At 40.6% G+C, this 25255-nt stretch overlaps 1 protein-coding gene and 1 long non-coding RNA gene across 7 annotated transcripts in view; one reads left to right on the top strand and one right to left on the bottom strand.

Annotated features, from left to right (window-relative positions):
* The window catches only part of LOC144305277 (uncharacterized), a 75272-nt gene extending 51912 nt beyond the window's left edge, over positions 1 to 23360 (top strand). For 2 of the 3 annotated variants that reach the window (XR_013372332.1, XR_013372331.1), the window contains exons 3-4: positions 14633 to 15041; positions 22867 to 23359. This is a non-coding gene — a long non-coding RNA (uncharacterized LOC144305277). Of the gene's footprint in view, positions 1 to 14632; positions 15042 to 22866 lie in introns of all 3 variants that reach the window. The other variant, XR_013372330.1, reaches the window with a different exon arrangement.
* The window catches only part of EPHA3 (EPH receptor A3), a 329015-nt gene continuing 305057 nt past the window's right edge, over positions 1298 to 25255 (bottom strand). For 2 of the 4 annotated variants that reach the window (XM_077883997.1, XM_077883996.1), the window contains exons 16-17: positions 13585 to 13740; positions 4124 to 6881 (exon numbers count right to left, since the gene is read on the bottom strand). In XM_077883997.1, the coding sequence (XP_077740123.1) occupies positions 6776 to 6881; positions 13585 to 13740 (262 nt within the window). In that variant the 3' untranslated portion in view covers positions 4124 to 6775. Of the gene's footprint in view, positions 1522 to 4123; positions 6882 to 12125; positions 12772 to 13584; positions 13741 to 25255 lie in introns of those variants that run through there. The other 2 variants (XM_077883995.1, XM_077883998.1) reach the window with 2 other exon arrangements.

A 25255-nucleotide genomic window follows, 5' to 3' on the forward strand; every position in this document is an offset into this window, starting at 1 on the left:
AACTTAACACACTTCCATAAATCATTGGTGTGGAAATCTGTCAGAAAATAGCACAACAGTACTACTTTTTCCTTGTGGTATTTGGTGTTTCCAAATTAGATTATTTGTTGAATGTTCAAGGGAGTAGCTTTGCTTGAAGGGTTCACCATATGTCAGACGAATCTCATGCTCTTGAAATGGAGTTCACAAAAATGAAATCAAGGGTTACTGTCTGTTCCTTCCTCTGCCATGGTGGGAAGAATCAAAGGATTCTGCAAAAATGTAGCTCCACTAGCAGAGTCACTGAGTAACATCGTGTATGTTGGAAAGCGACAAAATGGAGACTACCCAAGATCCTAAATCAGAATGCATTTTATAGTCGTTTTTCAGATTTCATTCTCGTTAGTAATATAATTCTGACAGGCAATCGAGCCCACACTCCAGAGCATGAGTCCTGGAGTTGATTTTGACTTCAGTTCTTCCCCTTACTAGCTATATGACGTGATGTGATTATTAACCACTTTAAGCCTCAAACTATAAAGTGGATAATAACATACTCATTTCATAAGTCTGTTGGGAAAATGAAATAAATATAGTAAGTGTTTGGCACATAGTAAGTGCCCAATTGATACTAGTTATTATCATTTGGAACCGGTAAATATAGTACATATGCACATATGCATATATATACACACACACACACACATAATAGAAATTATCCAGCAGTTTCTAGATTTTTATTTGTTGTTACTATTACTGTTGTCTTTTTTACCATTTCATTTTCTTTTTTCTTCTTTTATACTTCCAATTTAACTGGAAAATTATCTTTCTTCAAAGAAGGAAGATGATAGCCCACCTAGTGGGAAAACATGACTTAATGACGACTATTCTCCACCAGCTTGTAACTGGGTTTTCCCAAAGAATTTCAGGGTGAGGACTTCTGTAAACCTCCACAATCTTTATTTTATGGTGTATTTAATTCTACCACTTATTTTCCCAAATTGTGTCTAGATCCCCTGGGTCCACAGAATATATATCCCAGATGCCCCGTAAGAAGGGTGGTTTTTAGTAGGCATGTTGACGTTATTTGTACATAGTAAGAGAGTAGAGAGAATCAGAAAAGCTTTGGCATTTACCTTGTTAAATTTTTATAGCTAAGCTCTGGTTCAAGGGTCTACTTAAACAACTTAACTGCACTAAGAAAAATGAGAGCATTGAGACCAGTGAAAGGAGTTCACAAAATTCTATGAAAATGAACCAGTTTTAGCAGAAAACAGTATGTTCAATGATCCAAGATACACAACTAGAACATTAACTAGTTTTATTGACCTGAAGGAAATTTACACTTTTTTCTATAAGGACAAAATTTTTTAAAAAATCAGGGACACTGTCCTTTATTGTATTATCAAAAATTGTCTTAATACATTAAGCCAACTGAGATAATTCTGAGTGCTTTTTGCATACCAGGCATTGCAATGGGCGAGGGGGCACAGTGGTTTGCAGTTCTTGGTAGGTGCCCTCAGCTGCAAGTAGAGACGGGACCTAAGGAAGAGGCAATTTTGATATAAGTTGATGTGCTCTGCAGGATCCATCACGGGGTTCCTCAGCTACACACACACAAAAGGAAACTCAGCACAGTGCTGGGACATAAGGAGAGGAGTAAATAAATGGTCGGTGCATGATTCTAAACAGAGGAACAGAAGTTCAAAAGTTCTGATGTGTAAAAAAAGAAACCAGTGTGGCCTATTCAGAGAACAAGGAGTGTTTCAGGGCAGTTGTGTGTAGGGGCAAGAGGTAGTGGACACACACGAGACTACGGCAAGAAGAAGGCTTTTCTTCAAGTCCAATCTCACTCCCGTACCAGTTTAGGTAGGATTCTATTTTGCAGAAATGGTCATTTCTGGCGGCTGTGAGCTTAGGTCAACCGTTGGCTGTGTCTTCATTATTAGGTGGGTTACCATATGCAAAGTATATAAATGTTTCTCACGAAAACCCAGAATAGGAATTCTTTTAGGGGCTCCTAGATGGCTCAGTTGGTTAAGTACCAGACTCTTCATTTCAGCTTGGGTCGTGATTCCAGGGTCCTGGGATCCAGCGCCTCGGACTCCTCACTCAGTGGGGAGTCTGCTTGAGATTCTCTCCTTCTCCCTCCCCCCATCTCTCTCTTTTTCTCTCTCTCTCAAATAAAGAAGTAAATCTTTAAAAAAAATCAAATCTTTTTTAAAAACCAGAATTCTTTTAAGAGGTCAGGAATTCACATTAGTTGCCTTATCCCTGAGAAATTGCTTTTGGAGGAAGGAAGGGGAAGGAGGGCTTTTAGGGGTCACCCCCTTTTCCACCTGCTTCACTTATTGACAGCCACTGCCAGGCCCCTGAAGCATTTGCATGTGCAAGAGGATCTACGTAATTAAAGTTGCTCTAATGTCTAAGTCTGGCACTGGGCTTCAGACTCACCTCTTCAATACTCAACTCATTAAGGTTTTGCTAACATGGTAAATTTAGCAGACTCATAATGTCTAACTAACTTTTCCTCATTCCCCACCTCTAATGGTGCTACCCTTACCACGGTCAGTGAGGACCTGCATTCTATATGGTTCACTGTGACTCCTACCTTTTGAAAGACTGTTATATCAAATCGGTAAGTTCTGCTGATTATTTCTTTGTGTCTTTGTATGCATTTCACTATTGACATTCCACGTCGCCATTCTAGAGTAAGAGCATAGCTTCCTGCCTATGGCACCCAAATAGCTTTCTCGCCTCATAGAGTCTGCTGCAGCCCCACCCCAAACCATTTTTGCAAATTGCCACTGTCACTCTCCCCAGAGCATTTTTTGGATTGCAGCAGCAATGATATTGCAGAAATAACACAAAACAAGAAGGTTCAGCTTGAAACATCTGTTTGTTTCCTTATTAGAATTACTTTGGGAAGGTGACTTGGACCTTCTGAGCCTTGATTCTCTCAGATATTAAAAGGGAGTAATCTGTGCTCACAGGTTTGTTGAAAAGATTGAATGAGTTAGCTTGTAAATAAATGGCAATAACAAAAAAACCTGTTTCCTAATAGCGCTTCATAGGTGTTCACTGAATGAATACGTATATTCTTCTTCACCTCTTCCCCTTTATTGAGCTAACCTGCTGCTTACAAGTTATTCTCTACTCCAATCAATGGGATCAAATGCTCATTTTCCCTCAAGGTAATCTTAAATCGGACCTGTTTTGTAACCTCTCCCCATCAGCTTTACCTCTACGGAATTCTTGGTCACTTATCTTGCCTTTAGTGTTAGTCTTTTTTGGTTTTCACATATAATCATGTTCTTTATATAGCTTGCAAATGACTATGGACCTACTTTATAAAAACTATCAGGTGTTTCTTACGTAACATTTGCAGGTGTGGTTGTTTGTTTGCTTTTCATTTTCATTTTATTGGCCTGCCCAAATACTTTCCTTCTTTTTCCATGAATGACATTCTGATTTTCTTTTGGACAGAAGCCACTCTGACACCTCTAATCCTGTAGATCACGGATCCCACCTGACCCCACGGACTGTCTCCAAGGCAATGCACAGGACCATCTCAGTAATTCACTCTTTTGCCCAAAATGATTCATATAGGGCTTGTGAGCCAAGCAAAGCATAAGGGGGCAATCAGCCCACAAGAATGACAATGTAGATTTAAATTAACTAGAGCAATATTTTAAAAGACATAGTTTGCAAACTAACCCAGTTGGGAGAAAAATAGGGTCAAGTGAGGAAGACAAAGAATAAAGACTTAGTCCTAGGTCCTACTGTCCATGATCTCTCAGCTAGGAAATTCATCTCCAGGCTTTTCAGCCACATGGGCTCAAAATCCTCTTTTTCCTTATGCCAATTAATTTTTTGTCATTTACAATCAAAAGAAAGTTGCCTAATACAGTTATGCTTTTTAACTATGAAGATAATATTTAACGCTTATTTTTCTAGCTTGCTGATGATGAGATTTAGACAAAAAGTGGATTATATAGCGTGAATACTCCTCACTAATGGAGAAAAAAGAAACAGGAGCACATTCTTTGTGGCTTATATAAATTTCATTATTTTGCTATTTAAATAAGCACATATCTTAAAATAGTTAAAAATGCTTCAAAGACCACTTCTGTATTCCAATCTGTAAAAAATATTTTCATTATGTTTATTATAAAAATATAAATGTTTCCACTACAAATCATTTTACATTAGTAAGAGGCCATCTACATTGTATGACATAAACTAAATGAGTAATTTTTGAAAATACAAGTTTAAAGTAAATATATATTGCCAATCATATCACATTTATACATGGCTTAATTGATATTTAGCACAGCATAAACTGGGTGAATTACCAGAAATAAATAATATATGTTAATCAAATTTAAGATACAAAACAGATAATATGGTACATAACATTGTGAAGGAGTGTGGTTTCATGTTTATTGAAAGTCAATGCAGGTCCTGTACAAAGAGATGGCCATCAGCACTCTAGTACCTCTACTCTACAGTTAAGAATCGTACACTGTTATGTTTACATATGTACAGGGTAAAAAGCGTGTAAAGTAAATTTATAAGATGTCAGATAAAAAAATAGGGGAAAAATGAGGAGCAATATACTGTGTATACAACCTCTACTTTCAAATTCAAATGGAAACCACAGCCAAAAGTAGTGAAATAGATTCCACGATTCTCGACTTCTATTAATTCATGAAATGCACAGATTTTGAGTATGCTTAGAATAGTACCTAAGATAGTAAATGCTAGTATGGGGAAAAAAAAAATGAGATTGAAGCCAGATTTAGGTCTCAAACATTCCACACACAAACAAAATGATTTTTTTAAATGTCTTTTTAGATGCTTCTAGCAGGCTTACGTGAAATTTGTAGTTCATTTCATAATTGCATATATCTTTTTAAAAAGTTCATGCTCTTACAGATCCAATACAGAATTGGTTTGACTATAAGGAATATTGCAGACATCTAAGAAATAATCTCATACATGAAGGAACACAACCTAAGCCTTATTACACTAAATTTACAACGGATTAGCACTTGTGAATTTTGATCTGTGACTGTGAGCCGTACAGGGTTCCATTTTGCATGAGAACATGAGGGCTGCAGCTTTGATGTATTCATTCAATTCTCATGACCTATGCATTTCTCATGTCTTATTCCCATAACATGATCATATCAGTGTTAGAAAGAATACAGATAGAGCTAAAATGCTGCTTCACAATATATTCGTGGCCAGATCTCCACGAGATACATCTTTTCCAATATTACTGGGTGCACTTGTATTTGGCCCTTAATGGAATAGCACATCTCATTTCCTGCAATGAGAGATCTCTCCACTGCCTCCAGGTTTTCAGTCATCTGCTGTTAACCAGCTATTTTGAAAACCAGATGCTCAACAAATGCAGAGGAGTTCAAGGCTTCTAAGTCATAAACCAAAATTACAACAGGTGCATGTCAGTGGAAGACTCTTAAAGATAATAATACCTGCTATTGATGATCACAATGTCTAATTAAATGAACTAATCCCCAGTGATGCAAATGCATAGTTTAGTTTTCATTATTCCTTATAAACAGCTCAACAAGTTTAAGCAAAGATATTAAGTGACATTTCAAAGTCAGTCAGCAAGTGATTATTTGACTCATGCGTTGGCCTCTAGACTTTGTCACCAATTAATGCAGCAATCTAAATAGGATTCCAATTCTTTCCAGTGTGGCTATTCTGTACTCAGGAGCTATAACATAACTCCTTTACTGATGGAGGGAGGGGATGGTCTAAGCACCAGAGCAGGGCAGGTATGTCACTGAGAATCCATTACATACAAGCCAGTATATTACACTGAATTAGGAGCATATAGCTTACAATAAATGCAGAGATAAAAATGGATGGGATAATTCAAACTGAGATGTGGGTGGTGGATGAATAGGGAAGGGGTTTGGTTTCTTTCTTTTTTGATATAGATACAGGTACATAGAAGCGGATGGTTCAGAAAATCTAGAAAGAAACCCATCATCCCCCCATCTAGTTTACCATGTTTCTTACTGCTGACAATCTGAGAAAACATTTGGCACTTGGCTGTAACAAATCCAAATTAAATCATCAAGGCATAAATAGAAAGCAATAAAAACAATTCAAAAGAAAATAAATATGTACTTTTCTTCAAAATTAAGACACATTTTTACATGATAATACTTAAGGAGGCTAACAGTTAAAAATATGTAGTACTTAAAACAACTACACACTTCATTTCTATATGAGTTTAGCAGATGAAAGAGAAAAATACAATGACAAAGGTAGTATATATGGCCAGATAGTTTGAGGTATAAATTCCTCTATTTTGTTTGCTTTTAAAGAAACAAAATACCTGGTACAGATTTCTTCTGTGTATAAAAATATTACAAGTCTTTTCTTTTGTGGCTATTAGTAAACAGAGCCACCATGTTCATTTTGTTATTACGCTTGTTCTGCTTCTATGATAGTCAGTTTATGATCAATGGCTCTATGCTAGTTCTTCATCATTCCACGCTGAAGAATTTTAATTTAACATTTAACCCAACAACTAATATAAAAAAGCAGTTACAAAACAAAATACATCCCTCCTCCCATCCACTAAATGATAGGGGAAAATAAAGAGTCTTTCAATTCCATTTTAAGGCATTTGTATTCATATCTGAGTGTCTTATTGGGCTTGGAATTGCCACCAGCATCTCCAGCACTATCATCTGTCTGTAGAATGATGCTACATCTTCCACAGTCACCACTTCCTTCCAGAAATAACACTTTACACTGGAACTGGACCATTTTTTGATTGTGTTTCTAGAACTTTGATGCTACTGATGATTTTCTTCTGTGGACCAACCACGGTGACACCGACCTTTTTCATGTCACTGTAAAGAAAAAAAGAAGAAGAAGAAGAAGAAGAAGAAAAGAAGAAGAAGAAGAAACTGTCTGGTGAGAATCCTGGTTTCCTGAACAATATTATAAGCAGAAGGTTTTCAATCAGCAAAGCTTGCACAATCACATATTCCAGCTCTTTGAACCTAATTTTCTGATTTTTGCATCATCCATGCACTATATCCTGACCATTCCACCTCTATCCTTATGAAAGAACAGATGGTCTAGTAGGTTGACCAGTGTCCCCTCAAAATTTCTGTCCAACTGGAACATCAATGTGACCTTGGTTGGAAATTGAGTCTTTGCAGATATTATCGAGATAAGGGTCGAGATGAGATCATACTAGATTAGGGTGGGTTCTAAATCCAATGAGACTATCTTTAGACACAAAATGACACAGACGAGAAGGCCATGTAAAGATAGAGGCAGAGACTGGGGTTATGCTGCTGCCAGCCAAGAAATGCTAGGATGGACCAGAAGCCAGGAGAGCCAAAGAAGAGTTCCTCTGCCCCAGAGATGTTGGAGCAACTATGGCCCTGCCAATGCCTTTATTTCCAAAGTCTGGCATCCAGAAATGTGAAAAAATAAATTTCTGTGGTTTAAGACAATAAGTTTGTGGTAACTTGTTATGGCAGCCCTAGGATACTAATACAAATGATCAGAAATTCTTCACAGGGCATTATCCTATTGCCTTGTCCCTGGGCCAGCTTGGGGACCATTTTCACTGCAAGAATATGTTGCAAGTGACACTGTATCAGTTTCCACAATCAGGTCTCAAGAAACTACAATATTCCATTCATCTCTTGAGACGCCATCAGTGGGCCCTGAGCCGCCTATAAGTCTGGCTACCTTGATATGACCCTGAAGAGCCACGTATAAGCATTTAGTCTACACTGTCAGTGATGCAGCACCTGCACCAGGGCAGACATAATGAGGTCATCTCCAGCCCTCTGGACTAGACCAGATTCATGTTAGATGAATACATCAGTCAATACCAACATTAGGGCAGAAGAATCACCCATCTGAGCTCTGCCCAAACTTATAACCCATGACATGGTCATACACAATAAAACTATGCTTTTGAGGTAGTTTGTTACACAGTTCTAGACCACTGGAACAATTTCCTTAAAGTATGAATTCCTTTCTAAGTAGAAGCAATGACTAGGATCTATTTCCATTTGTCAAAAATATTTAAAATAGTTTAAACTTAGAAACCAGAAATTAAAAATAAAGATTTTAAAAACAAAAGGAATTTCATTCAGGGGCAGGAGGAGACTTAGCTAAGCATGTGCAAATAATTAATTAAATAGCTTAGTTCAAGTGATTTGTGAATATTCGTCTTTTAGGTCTTGACTCAAACATAGTCATCTCAGAAGACCTTCCCTGACCTTCTTATTTAATACTGTAAAACCTCTTGCACTCATACCTGCATTTCCCATTTTCTTTTGTTTCATTTTCTTCCAAAGCCTTTATCACCATGCAGCATATTGCCTTTCTTTTTGATTTATTTTCTTTATTCTCTAGCCTATCCCACAAGAAGGTGAATTCCATCCATGTGAACAGATTCTTGTTGGTTTTGTATTCTGCTTATCAACCGCACCCTGGACAACGGCTATCATGTAGTAGGGGCTCAATATATACTTAATAAAGAATGAACCAATAGTCTAAAATATGTTTATTTGGGGAAACTGACAGAGGAGTAAAGTATCACTTAGCCAGGAGTGCCAGACTAATTGAGAAACTGTATGCATGCATGTACACGTATGTGTGAGCACACACAGGGATACATGGAAGGGGTTCCTTCGTATTGATCACCAAGGAAAGAATGAACGGTTAGGAGCTCAATTACCCGGAAACCCGGAAGTGAGTTCCGAAGCAACAAAACTGTGCAAGCAGACACTGGGTAACCATTTTAGAAGCAATCTATATGATATTTATACATCTCCTACATAAAATTAACCAAGACTTAGTTGTATTCCTATCACCTAGGCTGGGAATGAAATCCTGATGACCGGCTGGCACTGATAAATTCTCAATGTACAACCTGTATCTGCCCAAGTTCTCTCTGATTTTACTCTGGTAGCCTTGCCTCACCAGGAAGGCTAGTGGGCAGATATGGTGACAGCAGGCTTGCCGTTCTGTGTGACTTGTGGATAATGAAACTCACTCAGAGTAACATAGGTTATTTACATACGTTGATCCCTACTTCTGAGAGTGTGTGTCGTATGGGATTTTGCTTCTTCATATACCATGGATCTACTGTTAAAATGAACAAATATTTCCCCACTTATCTCTAAACTAGAGGAATTTAGAGCTAGAAAATGGAGCAGATATAAATATATTTGTACAAATCAATAAATCCTCAGTCTTTTTTTTTTATTTCTTCTCTCATCTTTATTCCAATTCTATGCTATACTTTTCATGATTTGCCAATTTCTTCTGTCTTCCTTTTCTCCTTCTTAGAAAACTTAAAAAAACAAAATGACAATCTTGGAAAGCAGGGGGAAAAATCTTCTAAGTTAATAAAATAAATTTCCAAGCTCTTTGAGAAATTTAAGCATAGTGAGAGTAATACATGCGATGATGTTTGGCCTAATCCTCTCAATGGAACTGAAATACCCACACCCCACTGACTAGAAAAAAGTAGGATGAGAGTTCACAGATGGGTTTGGGACAACTCTGAAGGACCAGCCCAGCTCCAGGACTTGTTCTGACAGGAAGGACCAAGTCTTCTCCTTCTGCCTAATACCCCACCTCTGCCTCTGTCACCACTTTTCCTCCCCATCACTTTTTTTTTTTTTAAAGATGTATATCCTAAACGCACTCCTCAAGAAATCTTGTGCATAAAACTGTTAAAGATTCTGTGCCTGGAACCCAACATAAGCAAACAGATACCTAATTTTGTATATATTTAATGCAAAGGATTATATGAGATAAGATAAAGTAATTATCTCATTAGGTTATTCCTTAGCTTAGAATTTTATGCTCCCTCTATCCTCCCTACCCCTGCCAAAACGTCTCTTACCCACCAGGCTGCCAAGTCCAAGATAGTTGTAAACATCAGCTCCTGTAGTCTAAATAACATTTCCACATGCTTATCTCATTTTGACTATCCGATTCAGAAGAGCAGTGGAAAAGTTCAAGCCTAAAGAGCAGCTCAAGATTAAGACCAGAGGTTAATAAGCTATCTGGCTGGCCCTTCAAAGGCAAAGGACAGGTGATGACACTGTGAGAATGGCATCCAAGGGTGCAGGATAATGACCTGGAGCAATTAATCCACCCAAGATTCATTCCACATGCTCAATTCTCTTTCCAGTTTCTTTTTTTTTCTTTCTTTTTTTTTCTTTTTATTTATGATAGGCACACAGTGAGAGAGAGAGAGAGAGAGAGAGAGAGGCAGAGACACAGGCAGAGGGAGAAGCAGGCTCCATGCACCGGGAGCCCGACGTGGGATTCCATCCCAGATCTCCAGGATCGCGCCCTGGGCCGAAGGCAGGCGCTAAACCGCTGCGCCACCCGGGGATCCCTCTCCAGTTTCTATAAGTACTCTTGCCCTTTCTCGTTCTCTCTTCCCTTTTCACATTAACCTCTCTAAATCCATCGTAGGCTATGAATAATATTTTGAAACATACGCTTTTTGGACTGATCAAAACCACACATTTTCAGGATTTCATTTGAAAATTACATAATGCTATTGGTTTGTGTGTAAATGAAGTCCCTACACTAACATTTTGAAATAGACATTTCCTTAGATATGAAGCTCTACTGATCTTTTCCTGTAACTTGAAAGTCTGGGTAGCAGAAAAAAAAAAAAGAAATTCAATATCTTTTTTTAGGTTTTCTGTCTTATTTCAATAAAAACTCTATAGAGTTATTTGGTCAAGAGAATCATTTCTGAATTGAATCTGGATGGCACAAGAAAATGGAATCGAAAGGAATCAAGTTTAAACAAAAAAGCCCAAGACTGCAAAAGATGGGGCGAAATAATCAAGGTAAATGTTTTATAGCTTTTAAGATAAAAAGGTTGCCTCATTAGATTTCTTCTCTCATCACATATTTTTTATAAATTCTCATTTCTGTTATATAAATCAGGAGCATGATGTACACCATATTGCAGATACCCACGAAACAAACTATTTTTTTTTCAAGGAGATTTAGATCGATAGATAATTAACATCTACATTGTCCCTGAGTTGAGGAGAAAGAACATTGTGGGGACTGAAATACAGAGACATGCAACCATCTGGTTTAGTGCGAAGGACAAATCTGAAAGAGCTGAGTCTCCCAGGAAAAGTCAGCTTTCAACTTTACTGTACATTCACAGGTTGTTTAAATAATAATAATTGAGTGAAAATATTTTCACCAACCAAAAAGAGCTCACCATCCAACAATGTGCTCTTGAGGCGATCACACCCCTGACTTGGAAGTAAAACAAATGCCGCCACTTCATCATTTTAAGCAAATAACTTTCTTACCACATTCACAGCTTCTAACATCTGACTACATTTAAACTGAGCTAGCATTTAATCATATTAACAGTGTTCTGCTAATCCCCTTCAGTATGGGTTTTTCATTATCTAAAAGCTCTGAGTGTTGATATTTGATTGAGAATAAACATTTGTATACCTTTGCCTTTGAAAACCTGGCAATGCTGCAGAACGTTGAACTTTGTGTTTACTCTTTGCTATGCTTCTGTGCTCTGAAGTAGGTGTCTTGTATAGCATAACCCTAATTGTTTACATTACTAAAATAAGAATTTATAAAAATATTTAAATACATTAGTATAGCCTGAGACTGTGTTGGATCAAAATAACTACCACAGAAACTCAAATAGTATTATTGACTGGGTCAGAAATCTATTCAAGAAACATTACATTACACCTCATACAGAAATTGCCTACACGTGTCAAATAGACTGGAGGGGGTTTATTTTCTAAGAATAAATTCTTCTCTTCAATAGGAACATACCCTTCCCTAAAGATCTTTTTGTGAATTTTTGTGTTTCTGATTGGAATGCTATATCATCAGTGATAAACTTTACCTATTTTCTTAGGCACTTGTATGTCTACTAATTATACGGTACACTCCTTTTTGACATCTAATCTGTTGCTCTCCACAGTGACTTGGAGAGCAACAGATTGGTTTAAATGACTGCGGGGGTGACAGAGAAAGTCTTTATAAATATTCAACATTTAAATATTAAGATATTGGATGGGAAGGATAAAACTTTAAGAAACTTGAGGGCACTACAGGGTTTATTTAATGAAACAAACAAACAAAAAATGAAACAAAGGTCAAGGTAGAAGGCTCTGACACGAAGTGACCGTAGACTCCAAACAGACCCTGCAAGCTACAAAACTGTCGATAACTTTAGTGTAGATGCCTGGCACAAAACCTCTTTCCTTGGAACAGTCCTCTAGCTTCCCCTCAGAAATGGGTCCCTACAGCCACATTCATCTATTTCATCCCACCTCTTTCGAATAGAAATGAGATCAGGGCACATGGTATATGATTTTGGAGGAGCCAAACTACAAGTAGGACTAGCCCATCAGAACTTCTCTTCTGGGAACTTAGGAAAAAGAGAATTGGACCCTGGTCAGTTGAGTGACACACCAAGGTTATACGACCTGGGTCTAAGGAAACAGTTTATAGCCACATGCATGGAAATGCAAACAAAACAAAACAAAACAAAAGTCACTGGACCAAAAAAAAAAAAAAAAAAAAAAAAAAAAAAAAAAGAAAAGAAAAGAAAGGAAAAGAAAAGAAAAAGAAAATGTAGTTGTATTAGGAAGTAAAGTAAATTGGGTTTCATTCACAGAGAGATGGAGAATATGGCTTCCAGCTCTTCATTTTCTTCATTTTCCAGTTCCAAATAACCATACCCTGTGAATGAGTATGAATTTTATTGATTATATACTAGATTCTCTTGATTCCTTATAAATGTCCTTTTCCTTTAGCCCATGTGTTCTATCAAAGGATGCCTTTTAAAAAAAATCCCTAAGAAATACAGCATGTTATACTGAATTATTATTGACTTTAACACATAAAACCATAAATTAACACTAATTAATGCATACTGAATATGCATATCCTGTCATTCCAATCTGACTATAGTAAGTAAGCCTTTTAAGGAAAACAATAACATTGTGTATCTTAAACATATTTATAACTTCATTTTCTAACATGATATCCCTTCACAGGGTAGACAATAGTAGATGACGACGTATTATTATTTACTAGATGTGAAAACTACTTCTAGACCTTAGAGTGTTTCCCTATATACCAGCTTATCCACTTGGCTCCTAATTTTCCACTTCCATAGAGGTTAGGCTTTGTTATAAATAAGAGAAAATCACAAATGCAAGAATGCTTCATCATCATGCTGTATTTACTTGTGTCTTAAATTAAGAACTAGGGTCACTGGGGCTGGGAATGGGTATGTGCCTGTTGGCCAAACTGGAAAAGGTCATCGTTCAATGACTACACCTATTGCGAGAGTGCGGGGAGGGAGGAAGACACATCAACACGCATGAATCTAGAAGGCGTCGTTGACAGACCCAGAGCCCAGCGTGGTGGTTACAGAAAGCAGTAAGACCCTCCGAGGTTCAGCTAACATTTGTGACTTATTTATCCAAAACACATATGTCCACTAGAAGTTTTAGAATCGCACAGTCTTAAAAGAAACCTTTCTCTTACTCTGTGGAAATCTTGGCTATGGTGTCACAAGAACTGTACTCCACGCCAGTGAAGATTTCCTTGCACTGTGCTGTCCGGACACCATTGAGCCAGTCACCCGTTGTGCGGAAGGTAGTGATGTCGACGCTGCTTTGGTCCAGAAGAAGGTTCGATGGCCTGTGGGAAAAGAAAACACCAAAGGGAGAGAGATCAAGACTCAGCAGAGTTGCTGTGTGTCAAAATTTGACACCAGTATCAGCAGAAACTTCCAGACTTCATGCGGTGTTCCTGTTTCTCTGTGGAATTTATCTGCCATGGAGGCTTTGTCTGAGCAAGCTGGCAGCTGGCAAGACTGCCATGGGATCATCTTGTCTCAGTGCTTCCCTTCTCCACTCATGACTGCTTTGTAAAGCAATGGAACTTTGCCAGTGGAATGCATAAACATATCCATACCTACTTCTATAATTTAATTTTTGCTTTAAAAAATATTTTATTTATTTATTCACAAGTGACACAGAGAGAGAGAGGCAGATACACAGGCAGAGGGAGAAGCAGGTTACATGCAGGGAGCCTGATGTGGGACTCGATCCTAGGACCCCAGGGTCACACCCTGGGCTGAACGCAAACACTCAACTACTGAGCCACCCAAGAGTCCCAATAATTTAATTTCTTTATTAGCAAAGATAGTGGTAATTCAGGATACAGTTAGGGCAGATGTGACACATGGAATACTCTGCTGCCTGGAAGTTCATTTGTAGACATTGCACAGGTTGCTGTTTAAGAAACACTTGAACAACCTAGATTATATGTAAAGCAGGACATAAAGTCAGCACAGATGTAAATAATGTCACATATGTCGTTCAGAATAAAGATCACCAAAGGAATAGAAAAAAATTGGTAACAAAAAATGAGTCTCACATATATGACAACACCAAATGGAGCTCAAGATAGAGAACGATGAAAGAGAGAGAGAGATATAAGTAGATAATAGACATTGTGACTGTGGTTTGATTTGCACAATACAATCATTATTAAGGGAAATTTCTAGAATTGTTTTATATAACTGCAGGTCTGACCATTGATCTATGACCAACCACAAGATCTGGTGAGTCAAAGGAACAGCAGAGACATAAAAGAAGCAGAGAAGACCATGTTTTCATCCTGGGAGAGCCAGAAGCAGCAGCAGATTGGTAAAATGACCTTCAGGTATTTTTTTCCAGCTCTGTGTGACGTGCATAATTGTCCTCTGACTCATAAGACTGGGACCAGTGCAGTTACCAGATAGAAAATTGTCCTCTTCATTTTCTTCTGTTAAGGAAAGGAGCTGGAGCCGAAGTAGTTATGAAGGCCTCTGTATTGAGATGGGTATTAACAACAATGGTAATGATGATGACATGGAATGTTTATGAGCATTCTACTGTCCTGGGCTCCATACTAAGCATTTTACACCCACACGAACGGTGTTGATTCTGCAACAGGTAATGATACTATGTACCTGTAATAGATGTAGAAACTGAAGCTAAGAGAGACTAAGCCACAGATCTGAGTTTCCTCAGGCAAAAGAGCCAGAGCTGGGATCTAGACACAAGTTATTTTATCCCAAAGCCCACACTCTTGGCCACTGTGCTCTACCACTTGGGTACAACTTTGTTCACATTGCTTTCCCCATGTTTTCTCTAAAGTTATTTTTGGTTCCATGAGGTAGCCTCTTTGATTTTTATATTCCATGAAGTGCAGTGACCTAGTGCACAGGTACTGGGACCAGGAGGCTTGGGTTGAATCCTGGGTATAGCACATACTATCTATGTCACCCTCAGTGATTTCCCCCTTTTTTTTTTTTTAAGACTTATTTATTTAGAGAGACAGAGAGAGTACATGTGTGCACAAGCAGGGGAGGGGCAGGGGGCAAGGGAGAGAGGGAATTTCAAGCAGACTCATGTCCAGTGGGAGTCTGAGAGCCCAACACAGAGATCAATCTCATGACTAAGCCGAAATCAAGAGTCTGTTGCCTAACTGACTGAGCCACCCAGGCACCCCCAGTGATTTTTATTTTGTCTGTTTCCTCATCTGTAAAACGGGAATGATGGTCCCAATAGAGTTCACACAACTGAAGATTAAATGAGGTTTAAAAGAGGTCACATATGCACGTGACACTCAGAGATGTGTGGACACGCAGTATGCTATCAGCTAGCTATTTGTTAGTCTGACATTAGGTAACATATCGAGTCAAGCGGTTGAAGTTTTTAAAACCTCAAAAAGAAAGTAACAATAAATCTCAGTGTATAAAAAAATGTTAGGAATGTGGTGATGCTGTTAATTATCTTATTGAGCAACTAGAAAACTAGAAGTTTGGTCATATATGATCTTATGAGCCTAATAGGGAAACAAACTCATAAAGTAGATATAATTGGGGCCCCATTAGAATAGCCAAAAAGTTTTACAAGTTCACAATGACTCTATAACAAATGCTTGCAAGTGGATATGCTATTCTGACTTCTGTAGTTTGTTTTCATTACTGCAGGAAAGTATATTATTAACATTAAGACTGTGTATGTCATAACCTAATCTTTAACTTGTAGTTGAGAAAGTACATTGAGATTTTTACCTTTTGAGAGTGGTCATTAAGAATCTTTGATGTTTTGTGATACTGCAGTTAATCAGCACTGAGCTGTTAAAACTTTTTAAAATTATTATTTAAAAAATCCCCAATGTTAGGATTTGTTAACTAAATTTCATATTTTATTATATATTAAAAATTAATACTTTGCCTAAATGAAATCTATTTTTTGAAGTGCTTAAATTCAACATTTAGGATTGTCAGAAGACATCAAAATAAATGAAGGATATGCTAACATGCATTTATCCTTATTGTAGAAACAAATTCAGCTCTCTAAAGTACACATTCAATAATATTTTTAGAAATAGCATGAAATAACAACAAAAGGAACTGCATGGTGTTTTATCTATGAATATGAACCATTGATCATCATCTAGGAAATGTGGTAAAGTTCATCTTCTCAGGAGAAAAATCTTTCTGTGAAGCAAATCTACAAATATGCCAACTCCACTCACATTTAAAAGGAATTTTTAATTGGGAGATTTCTATTACTATTGATAATATTTCTCCAACTCACTCCCTGATACATAGGACACATGTATGAAGTGTAAGGCTAATTTTCTTAAATGTGAACAATTTTGTCATGTCCCAGCCCTGCATGCTGCTGTTGTAGACACAGGAGAGAATTTAAATTGACTACCCATCTGGATTTTGATGGGGATACATTACATTTATTTGATAAAATGGAAATGTTAAGGAAAATTTAATACTGAGTTGAAGAAAAAATTGGCAACATGACAGTTTGGTTCTGTCTATATTTTTATCCTCTTTGGAAAAAATAGATCAAGAGCTGGTTCCCTCCCTCTCATTCATAATCATTTGTCAAGAGGAGGACAGCTGAAAATGGATAATTTTTCAACCTTCTTTCCATTAGACTAAACTACTTCAATTTTCTCTACCTCAATTATTTGACTTATAAGTTAAAAATTAAAATTATAGAGTTTATAATTTACATTTTATATTATGATTTAGTTTTAACTAATGCTCAGAAGTTATCTTAAAAAAAGGAAAAAGGAAACAAAAATTAGGTATTATTTTAAAAATCATTGAATTTTCTTTCCTTCAAGGAATACCTAGAAAACTACAAAGTAGAAATATAACATTGTATAAATCATTCTCTTCTGGAGCATAAGTGTAATTTTCTATGACTCTTCAAATTACTCATCTGCAAAAAGGTTTATTTTCATAATTGAAATTTTCTTGGTTTAGTTTTTTTGTTCTCCCAGAAATTTGAGGACTTACAGATACAGATATACGAGCCAGATTCCAAAATTTACACGATATTCATGGGTTGTTTTAGCATGGCCCTCATGGGTGAAATAGCTTTTATCAGTAGCCAGCATTCCATAGACCATTGGACCCTTCAGATCGGTAACTGAATTAGTAAACATGATTGATTGGCATCCCATTAAATCAGGTGTAAGAAAATTTTATAAGAAAAATTAAATCGTACTAGAAGACTATGAAGTATGAACCATCAACCGGCATATGTGACACGCAGGGTGTGCACAGACACACACCCCACCGCCTGGATGTCTACAGTAGCTGAGCATAGTATCTAACGTCGACTCTTGTCGACTCTTGGTCCTATGAACAGCAATTCTCCTTTATTTATGGGTTTGTGGGTATGAAGAATCAAACCCCAGGACATTTATTCAGAATATTTATGAACTGTGCCTAATAGCAAAATGCAGAACTTTTTCTTCTGAGTTCAAACTGGCTTGTATTTTTAAACTCAACACTATAGCCAGACTCAACAAGAGTTTAGAGAAAATTAGTATAAACAAACTGAGATAGAACAGGACGTGCAGATTAGGGATTAGAGTGACCCCAACTGAGTTTTTCTGTTTATTACTTGGATCAAAGTACAAGGAAGACAAAGAATGGCCTAATTTTCATGCCAGTGACCTCAGGATAACCAGCCCTGCAAAGTATCATTTTTCCACTTCCAAGACTTCTCTGGGGAATTCAAATAAAAATTGGTTCCTTTCCTCCTCGGAGAGGACATCTGGAGAGTTTATCAATGGATAGGAATTTGTCTCTCACTGTGAAGAGCCTGTGATGTCTCTTCACGCGCACCGAGGGAATGCAGGCTTTGCGCAGCTGCAGGCCTTGACTGTTTTTTTTAGACCCAGCCCCAGACTTGGGTCTGAAGGGGAAATTTATAGGTGGGGTGATGTGCACCGTGAGCTCACACTTTTACTAGACAAATTAGATAGGTTTCAATCCATGCAGCTGTAAACGATGTCCTGCCGAGTTCCACCTGAACTTTTACAGCTTTTCATAAATCAGTACCTACTGGCCACAGAGCGCGGTCATTAAAAAGAAATCATGGAAATTGCATGTTTGCTCAGGGGAAGCAAAAAAATAACTTTCCTCCCCCTTCTCCCTCCCTCCCTGTATTTAGGTTTGTGAATTATTCTTGTATGGATTTTCAGACTGCTGCATTAAAGAGGTAGGCACATACTTTCTTCTCATCAACTCCTATTTTACCTGCACATGGCTTCACACCAATTAGCACCTGATATTGGGGACCCAACGTCAATAAACAACTGCCAGTCCCAAGCGTGTCTTCTTGGGAGGATGCTATTTCAATATTGCATCAAAATTCTGAATCACTAGGGTTGAACATTAAGTTACCCTTTTATGACATAAAAAGACTCCTTTCAGTACGCAAAAGGCTTTCATTTTCACGAATAATACACATTGCCTGAGTAAGTAAGTAGGTCCCAACTGAGTTTAGAAGCAAATATCAGGAACATTAGGGATGTACCCTCTACCACTATCATTATCTGTTCTGAATAGTGTCAGGGAATATATTTACTCAAGAATAGTTTCTTAAAGGCAGAATATTAACTGTATATTATTGTCTGAAACTAGTAACCTAATTTTTCAATGTCTTTTAGGATTTACTGTTAATTTTTTTTATTTGAAGTAGTATCTTCTCACTATATTTCAATGGGGAGATTTTTGTATTCACCAATTTTTTAAATGTGGATTTATCACAATCTTGATCTTTTTATCATTAACATTAAAAATTCCAGGTAAGATTAAGCAAATTTAATTTGTCATCAGTAACTAAAAATAATTTTGAGTATACAGAGTTCCCAGCAGGAGAGTAGTTGGTACATGACACATTAGGGAGAAGTAAAGTCGTCATGTTTATTTTAGTTATCTCTAGGCCTTACGGATAAGAATCTTAGCAGTTATAGCTATTACCTCTGCTTTAATTCTTCCCAGTGGCAAAATTACCTACTTTGACTTTTAAGATTAAAAAAAAAAATCGTCTGGGTGTCTGGCATACTTGCCTCCCTCTAAAAGGTTCTGCATCCTATTTAATCAGTGAGGAAAATCAGCCTGTCAGTTTCAGAATTGGGGTCAAAGTCACATTGACAAACATTTTGTTGTTGTTGTTAGACTTCTCATAAAGGATGCAGTATTTGCCAAAAAGTTATTCTCAAAAAGAATTATATTATGTTTTCTTAGAAATCAGAAGCATTTTATTTACACTTTGTTTACTTATTACACTTAATTTAGTGCCATTAACAGGGAACAATCACTAGCATTGCCTATGTCTGCTCCTGTTTATCTTGCAAGTTAATAAAAATTAAATCCCTTCAAAATTAGTGATCAATGAAATGGAACAATATATTTTAAATTATTTCAATAAATTAACTAAGTATGATTGGATCTGCAGAACCTCATTCTAAATTACAATTAAAGGGGTGCCCGGGTGGCTCAGTCACTTAAGCATCTAGCTCTTGATTTCGGCTCAGGTCAGGGTCACGAGAGATTAAATAACCGTGTTTGGACTCCATGCTCGGGAGGAGGGAGAGAGGCTGCCTGAGATTTTCTCCCTCGCCCTCTGCCACTGCTCCTCACTCACAAGTTTTCTCTAAAACAAATAATTAATCTTTAAAAAAAACAAAAAAAAAAACAAATTACAATCCAATATATTGTTTAAGACCTTAAGCTGTGAATTTGGGTGCTTCACTTTAGAACCTCATTCTAAACACATGAATGTAATATTTAATACTTTATGCCAAAAATTTGTATCCCATAAATTACAATATTATTGAAGAATCCTACTGCCTGGAGTATGAAAATTATGTAAATTTAAAGAAAAAATAAATGCTTTATTTAATTTTACATAAATATCCAAAAATTAAAAAGGGCATGTTACTGCTGAATAGAAATGAATGAATTTATTTCTCATTTTTCTCTATTGTTCATCTTCTTTATTTTTAATTTAGCTACATTCATAAAAATAACTTAATTTATTTAAATCCAGGAGCTATATTTTATATGTAATATAAAGCTAACTGAATATGTATATACTACGAAAAATATGTATCATAAATTAATTTAAATAATACAAAATTAATCCTTCAAAATAGTCTCTTTTAAAAAATGAATTAAAAAAATAAAAATAAAAATAAAAAATAAAAAATGAATTTTTAAATTTTTGGGGGGCTGGAGAGGGAGGAGGGGAGAGAGAATTCCAAGCAGGATGTGCCACCCAGGCTAAAAATGAAAAAAAAAATTTTTTAAAGATTTTATTTATCATCTATTCATGAGAGACACAGAGAGAGAGAGAGAGAGGCAGAGACACAGGCAGAGGGAGAAGCAGGCTCCATGCAGGGAGCCCAACGCAGGACTTGATCCTGGAACTCCAGGATCACACCCTGGGCTAGCTAAAGGCAGACACACAACCGCTGAGCCACCCGGGCATCCCTGAATTTTGTTTTTTACTTTTATCGGTATAACCAAATTATGTGTTAGGAAGTAATAGAAAATTTATCATTATAAGACCACTTTCTATTTGTTTTTATGGAAGTATTTTCTATCAAGAACTTCTTTAAGGGATGCCTGGGTGGCTCGGCAGTTGAGCATGGCCCCCGGGGTCCTGGGTTCAAGTCCTGCATGGGCTCCCCGCAGGGAGCCTGCCTCTCCCTCTGCCTGTGTCTCTGCCTCTCTGTGCGTCTCTCATGAATAAATAAATATCTAAAACCCCAGGGTCGTTGTCCTTGCTTAGAGAAATGGCTCTTTCCCCTTGGGGCCCGCACCCCCTTCAGCAGCTCCTCATAAGAGCTCCCTGCTTCGGGCCCTGGAGAAGCCCGGGAGCGCGGCCCGCGGAGGCGGAGGCGGAGGGCGCAGTGCTTCTGGCCCCTGCCGCCGGGGGCGCTCCGGAGCCCCCTCCCCACCCCGGGCCCGTCCCGGCCTCTGGCGGGGCGCAAGGGCCGACGCGCTGGGGCCCCGAGGCCGGGCTGCGGGTGGCGGGAGAAGCTCCGGGGGAAGGATGCACGGCCTGTCCCCGGGAGCCCCGGCCTCTGCTCACAGGCCACCTGCCCTGGTCCGGGGGGCAGGGGGCGGGGGGGGGGGCTGCCGCGGGAATCAGGATTCCAGAAAACCAGCAGCCTCCCTGCGAGACCGCGCTGCGCCCTCGGCCTGCTGCTGCCCCCGCCGGCGCTCGCGCTCCCTCTCTCCCGCTCTCTCCCGCTCTCTCCCGCTCTCTCTCGATCTTGCTCGCTCTGATGTGCCCCGTGTCTCACCCCCCCCAACCGTCGGGCCGCGCCCCGAGAGCTCGTCTCTGGCCCGAATTCCCTCCTCCTCTCTCCGGCTGGAGGAGGTCCTGCGGGGACCAGCGAAGGCACCCCAGCTCCTCCCTAGGACCGTCTCCCCCTGCAGCGTCCTCAGGCCTGGGCGCCGGGGAACTAGCCAAGACCCCAGGGGGCCCGACCCCGCGGGGCCCTAAGGACCTTCCAAGGTTCCTCTTTTCCTCGTGGACAGAGTCCAGATTTCTAGGGACGCCGTTAGGTCACCCATCATCCATTCAATCTATCCGGTTCCCTCCTCACACTCGCCTGTTTTGCTCTTATCCTATATTCCAGCAGAATTGTACGATGCAATACATTTTGGAAATATCCTAAGTTTTCGTGCGTCTTGCTCCTCTGCACCACGTTTCCCTCGCCGGGTGCAGCCTTATCTGCCACGGCAATGTCATCCCCGTGCAGCTAATCACCATGCGGCCTAGCGTGGTGCCTGGCGCCAGGTGGCTGCTACCTACGCACCCGGGCTTCATGGTGACCTTCGGCTAAACTTCCAATGCAGCAGGTCTCCTCCAATTACTCTGCTTTTAGGAAAATAAATCAATTATCAGAAGACAACATGAAATTTAATGTAACTCCGCCATCTTCTCACCACCTCCCGTGACATCTGCGTGGGTTTTGGGCTGGCCCACCCTGACCAGGTGCGTAGAGACCGTCCCACCTCCAGTGGTGATGCCACCAGGCCACGCTTTTTTTTTGAAAAATGTAAATAAAGTTTATTTTATGCTGCAGAGAAAGATGCAATCGATTTGGAGAAGAATGAGATCCAGCCAAGTGTCAGCTGGAGATGCAGAAGGATGGGCGCTTGGCAGAGGTGGAAACTGGGAGCAAGGGCAGTGCGTGTCCAGAGCTCTGACACCAAAATTTCAGAAGTTGCTGTGTTGGCTTTTTCCCTTGATGATTTTGTTCCAGAATTTACCAGCGTGAAATCTTCTAAACACGTTAGTGTGGGCCCCATAAGACGTCAAAGTATTGTGCAGCCATCAGTAGAGAAAGGGAAAACACCACTTCCCCAGTTTGGCTAACTGTAGGAAACGAGAGAAGAGCTTCTTTAATTCTTGCCTCCTCCATTTGTAGATTTGTGGTCCTGGGCCAGTGGCGGCGTTGGCATCACCTGGGAGCTGGGCAGAAACACAGAAGCCTCGCAAGCCCCAGCCGCCCCGAGAGATGCCTGTCAGGGATCATGGATCGGGACTCCAATGAAGGTGGAGAAGTGCGGTGATGCACGGTGGAAGGTGTCCGTGGCCCCGTGTGGGATAGATCCCGCCCTAGAGCCAACTGGACTCGCCTGGACTCTGAGAACACCATCCCCCTGGGAATGACACGATAATGTGACTCTTGCTAACGGGCGTCGCAGGCGAGATTCAGCACGCTGACCTGGTGGCTCCTTTGGAACCTTGGATCATGGGGGCCACTCACAAGCTCCGGCCGGGTGGGTCTGTGAGCTGCTTAGGGGGGACGTTTCTGGAGTTGAGCTGACAGGAAGAGAAATGTGAAATTTTGCACAGGGGAAAATTTTAAGCTTTTAGTATCACGGCTGATGTCTGCGAAATCTATGTAATGAATAGAAAAAAAAAACTAGAATGTTTTTTAAATTGTGTATCTATTGAAGTGGACATGTATTATTTTGGAAAACATACGTGCTTGTGCTTCACAGACATGGGCTCACGTACCAGCTGGGCGGTGGCCACCCAAGGCCGGGTGGTGTCGCGCTGGCACCGGGCGAACAGGATGCTGTGCACCCTCAATGACGTGCGGGGCCCAGCTACCACAAGGTGCTGGAGGAGAGGGAGGGGGCACGCCCCGGGATCCGACCAGGGGACCAGCCCGGGCGCCTGTGCTTGCCTCTGAGTGCTCCAGGGCCGCGAGTCCGGGGGCATCGCCCGATCGCCCCAAGGTGCCCTCCGCTCGCCCCTCGCCCCCCAGCAGGCGCGTTACTCGAATCCTGTCACTTCCCTGCTTTCAGCGCCTTAATGGGGCCTCATGCATATCAAAAAAAAAAAAAAAAAAAAAAGAAAAAGAAAAAGCCCCAAGTCTTTACAGGGCCAGCGGGAGGGGGCGGGCAGAGAGGGGCCAGGAGACGGAGGGGGAAGGGGGCAGGAGAGGGAGGGAGGGGGAGGGAGGCAGGAGAGGGAGGGAGAAGGAGGGGGGTAGGAGAGGGAGGGCGCAGGAGAGGGAGGGAGGAGGAGGGGGGCAGGAGAGGGAGGGAGGGAGGGGGAAGGGGACAGGAGAGGGAGGGAGGAGGAGGGGGCAGGAGAGGGAAGGAGGGGGAGGGGGGCAGGAGAGGGAGGGGGCAGGAGAGGGAAGGAGGGGGAGGGGGGCAGGAGAGGGAGGGGGCAGGAGAGGGAGGGGGACAGGAGAGGGAGGGCGGGGAGGGGGCGGGGGGGGGGTGGTCTTCTCGCCCGCGGAGGGCACGGCCCCTCGTCCTCTCCTATCAGTAGGAGCCAAGGCAGGATGGGTGGGTGCAGGCTATGGGCACCCCTGGAACCCCATGTGCAGGCCAGTGCCTCGATGGCGTGCGTGGCCGGGGCACCACTGGGAAAGTAGGCGGGAAGGGGACGAGCTCCGTGGGTCATGACGATGGACGAAGCCGTCGTCGTTCAAGCGGGAAAGCACATCTACTAAAGGGGAAGGAATATATTTTCTTGGGCAACTTGAGCTGGTCGCTAATGAATCCGTATTTGACGCAATCCACCCCGCTGCGTGTTTTAATGGCAGTAAGTAAACACGTCAACACAATTCCCAAGACTTTCATGCTTAAGTGAATTAAGATCTACAGCACCTCTTGGAAAAAAATATTTCCCTAAAATTACAAGTTTTGTGACAAAATATACAGAATTTATTCAAGTATCAAAAATATATGGACTCCTGGATGGCCCAGCGGTTGAGCGCCTGCCTTGGGCCCAGGGCGTGACCCCGGGGTCCCGGGATCGAGCCCTGTGTCGGGCTCCCCGCAGGGGGCCTGCTTCTCCCTCTGCCTGGGCTCTGCTTCTGTGTCTCTCATGAATAAATAAAATCTTAAGAAAATACACGGTGCAAAGCCTGGGTCATGTGTCCCAGGCCAAGTGCTCCTCTTGGCCCCTGCTAGCGCCCCCTGCTAGCTCCCGGGGGCATCAGGCCCCCCTCGCGGTGACCAGCCGTGGGCTCAGCCCACACTTGCTCAGTTCCGGTGGGAGGACCTGCACCCCTGGGGCGCAGTGCTCCAGGAGCCCTGTCAGTTGTGAAGCTTTATTCCAAATAACAAATGAATTGGGAATTCACCTGAATTCACCACCGCTCCAGGACATTTCTTTTTTGTTTTTCCCCTTAAATTTTTTTCTGTTTAAATAGTAGGGAGTGAAAGGAAGCTCCGTGTCCAGGGCTCCTCCTCCTCCTCGAAGCCGCAAACACCACCCTGAATGTAGACCCTCAGTCACCCTGGGAGTTAACAATATCTGCAAATCACAACTAAACCACATAAGGATTT

Source organism: Canis aureus, chromosome 35, assembly GCF_053574225.1.
Source record: "Canis aureus isolate CA01 chromosome 35, VMU_Caureus_v.1.0, whole genome shotgun sequence".
Classification (NCBI taxonomy): Eukaryota; Metazoa; Chordata; class Mammalia; order Carnivora; family Canidae; genus Canis; species Canis aureus.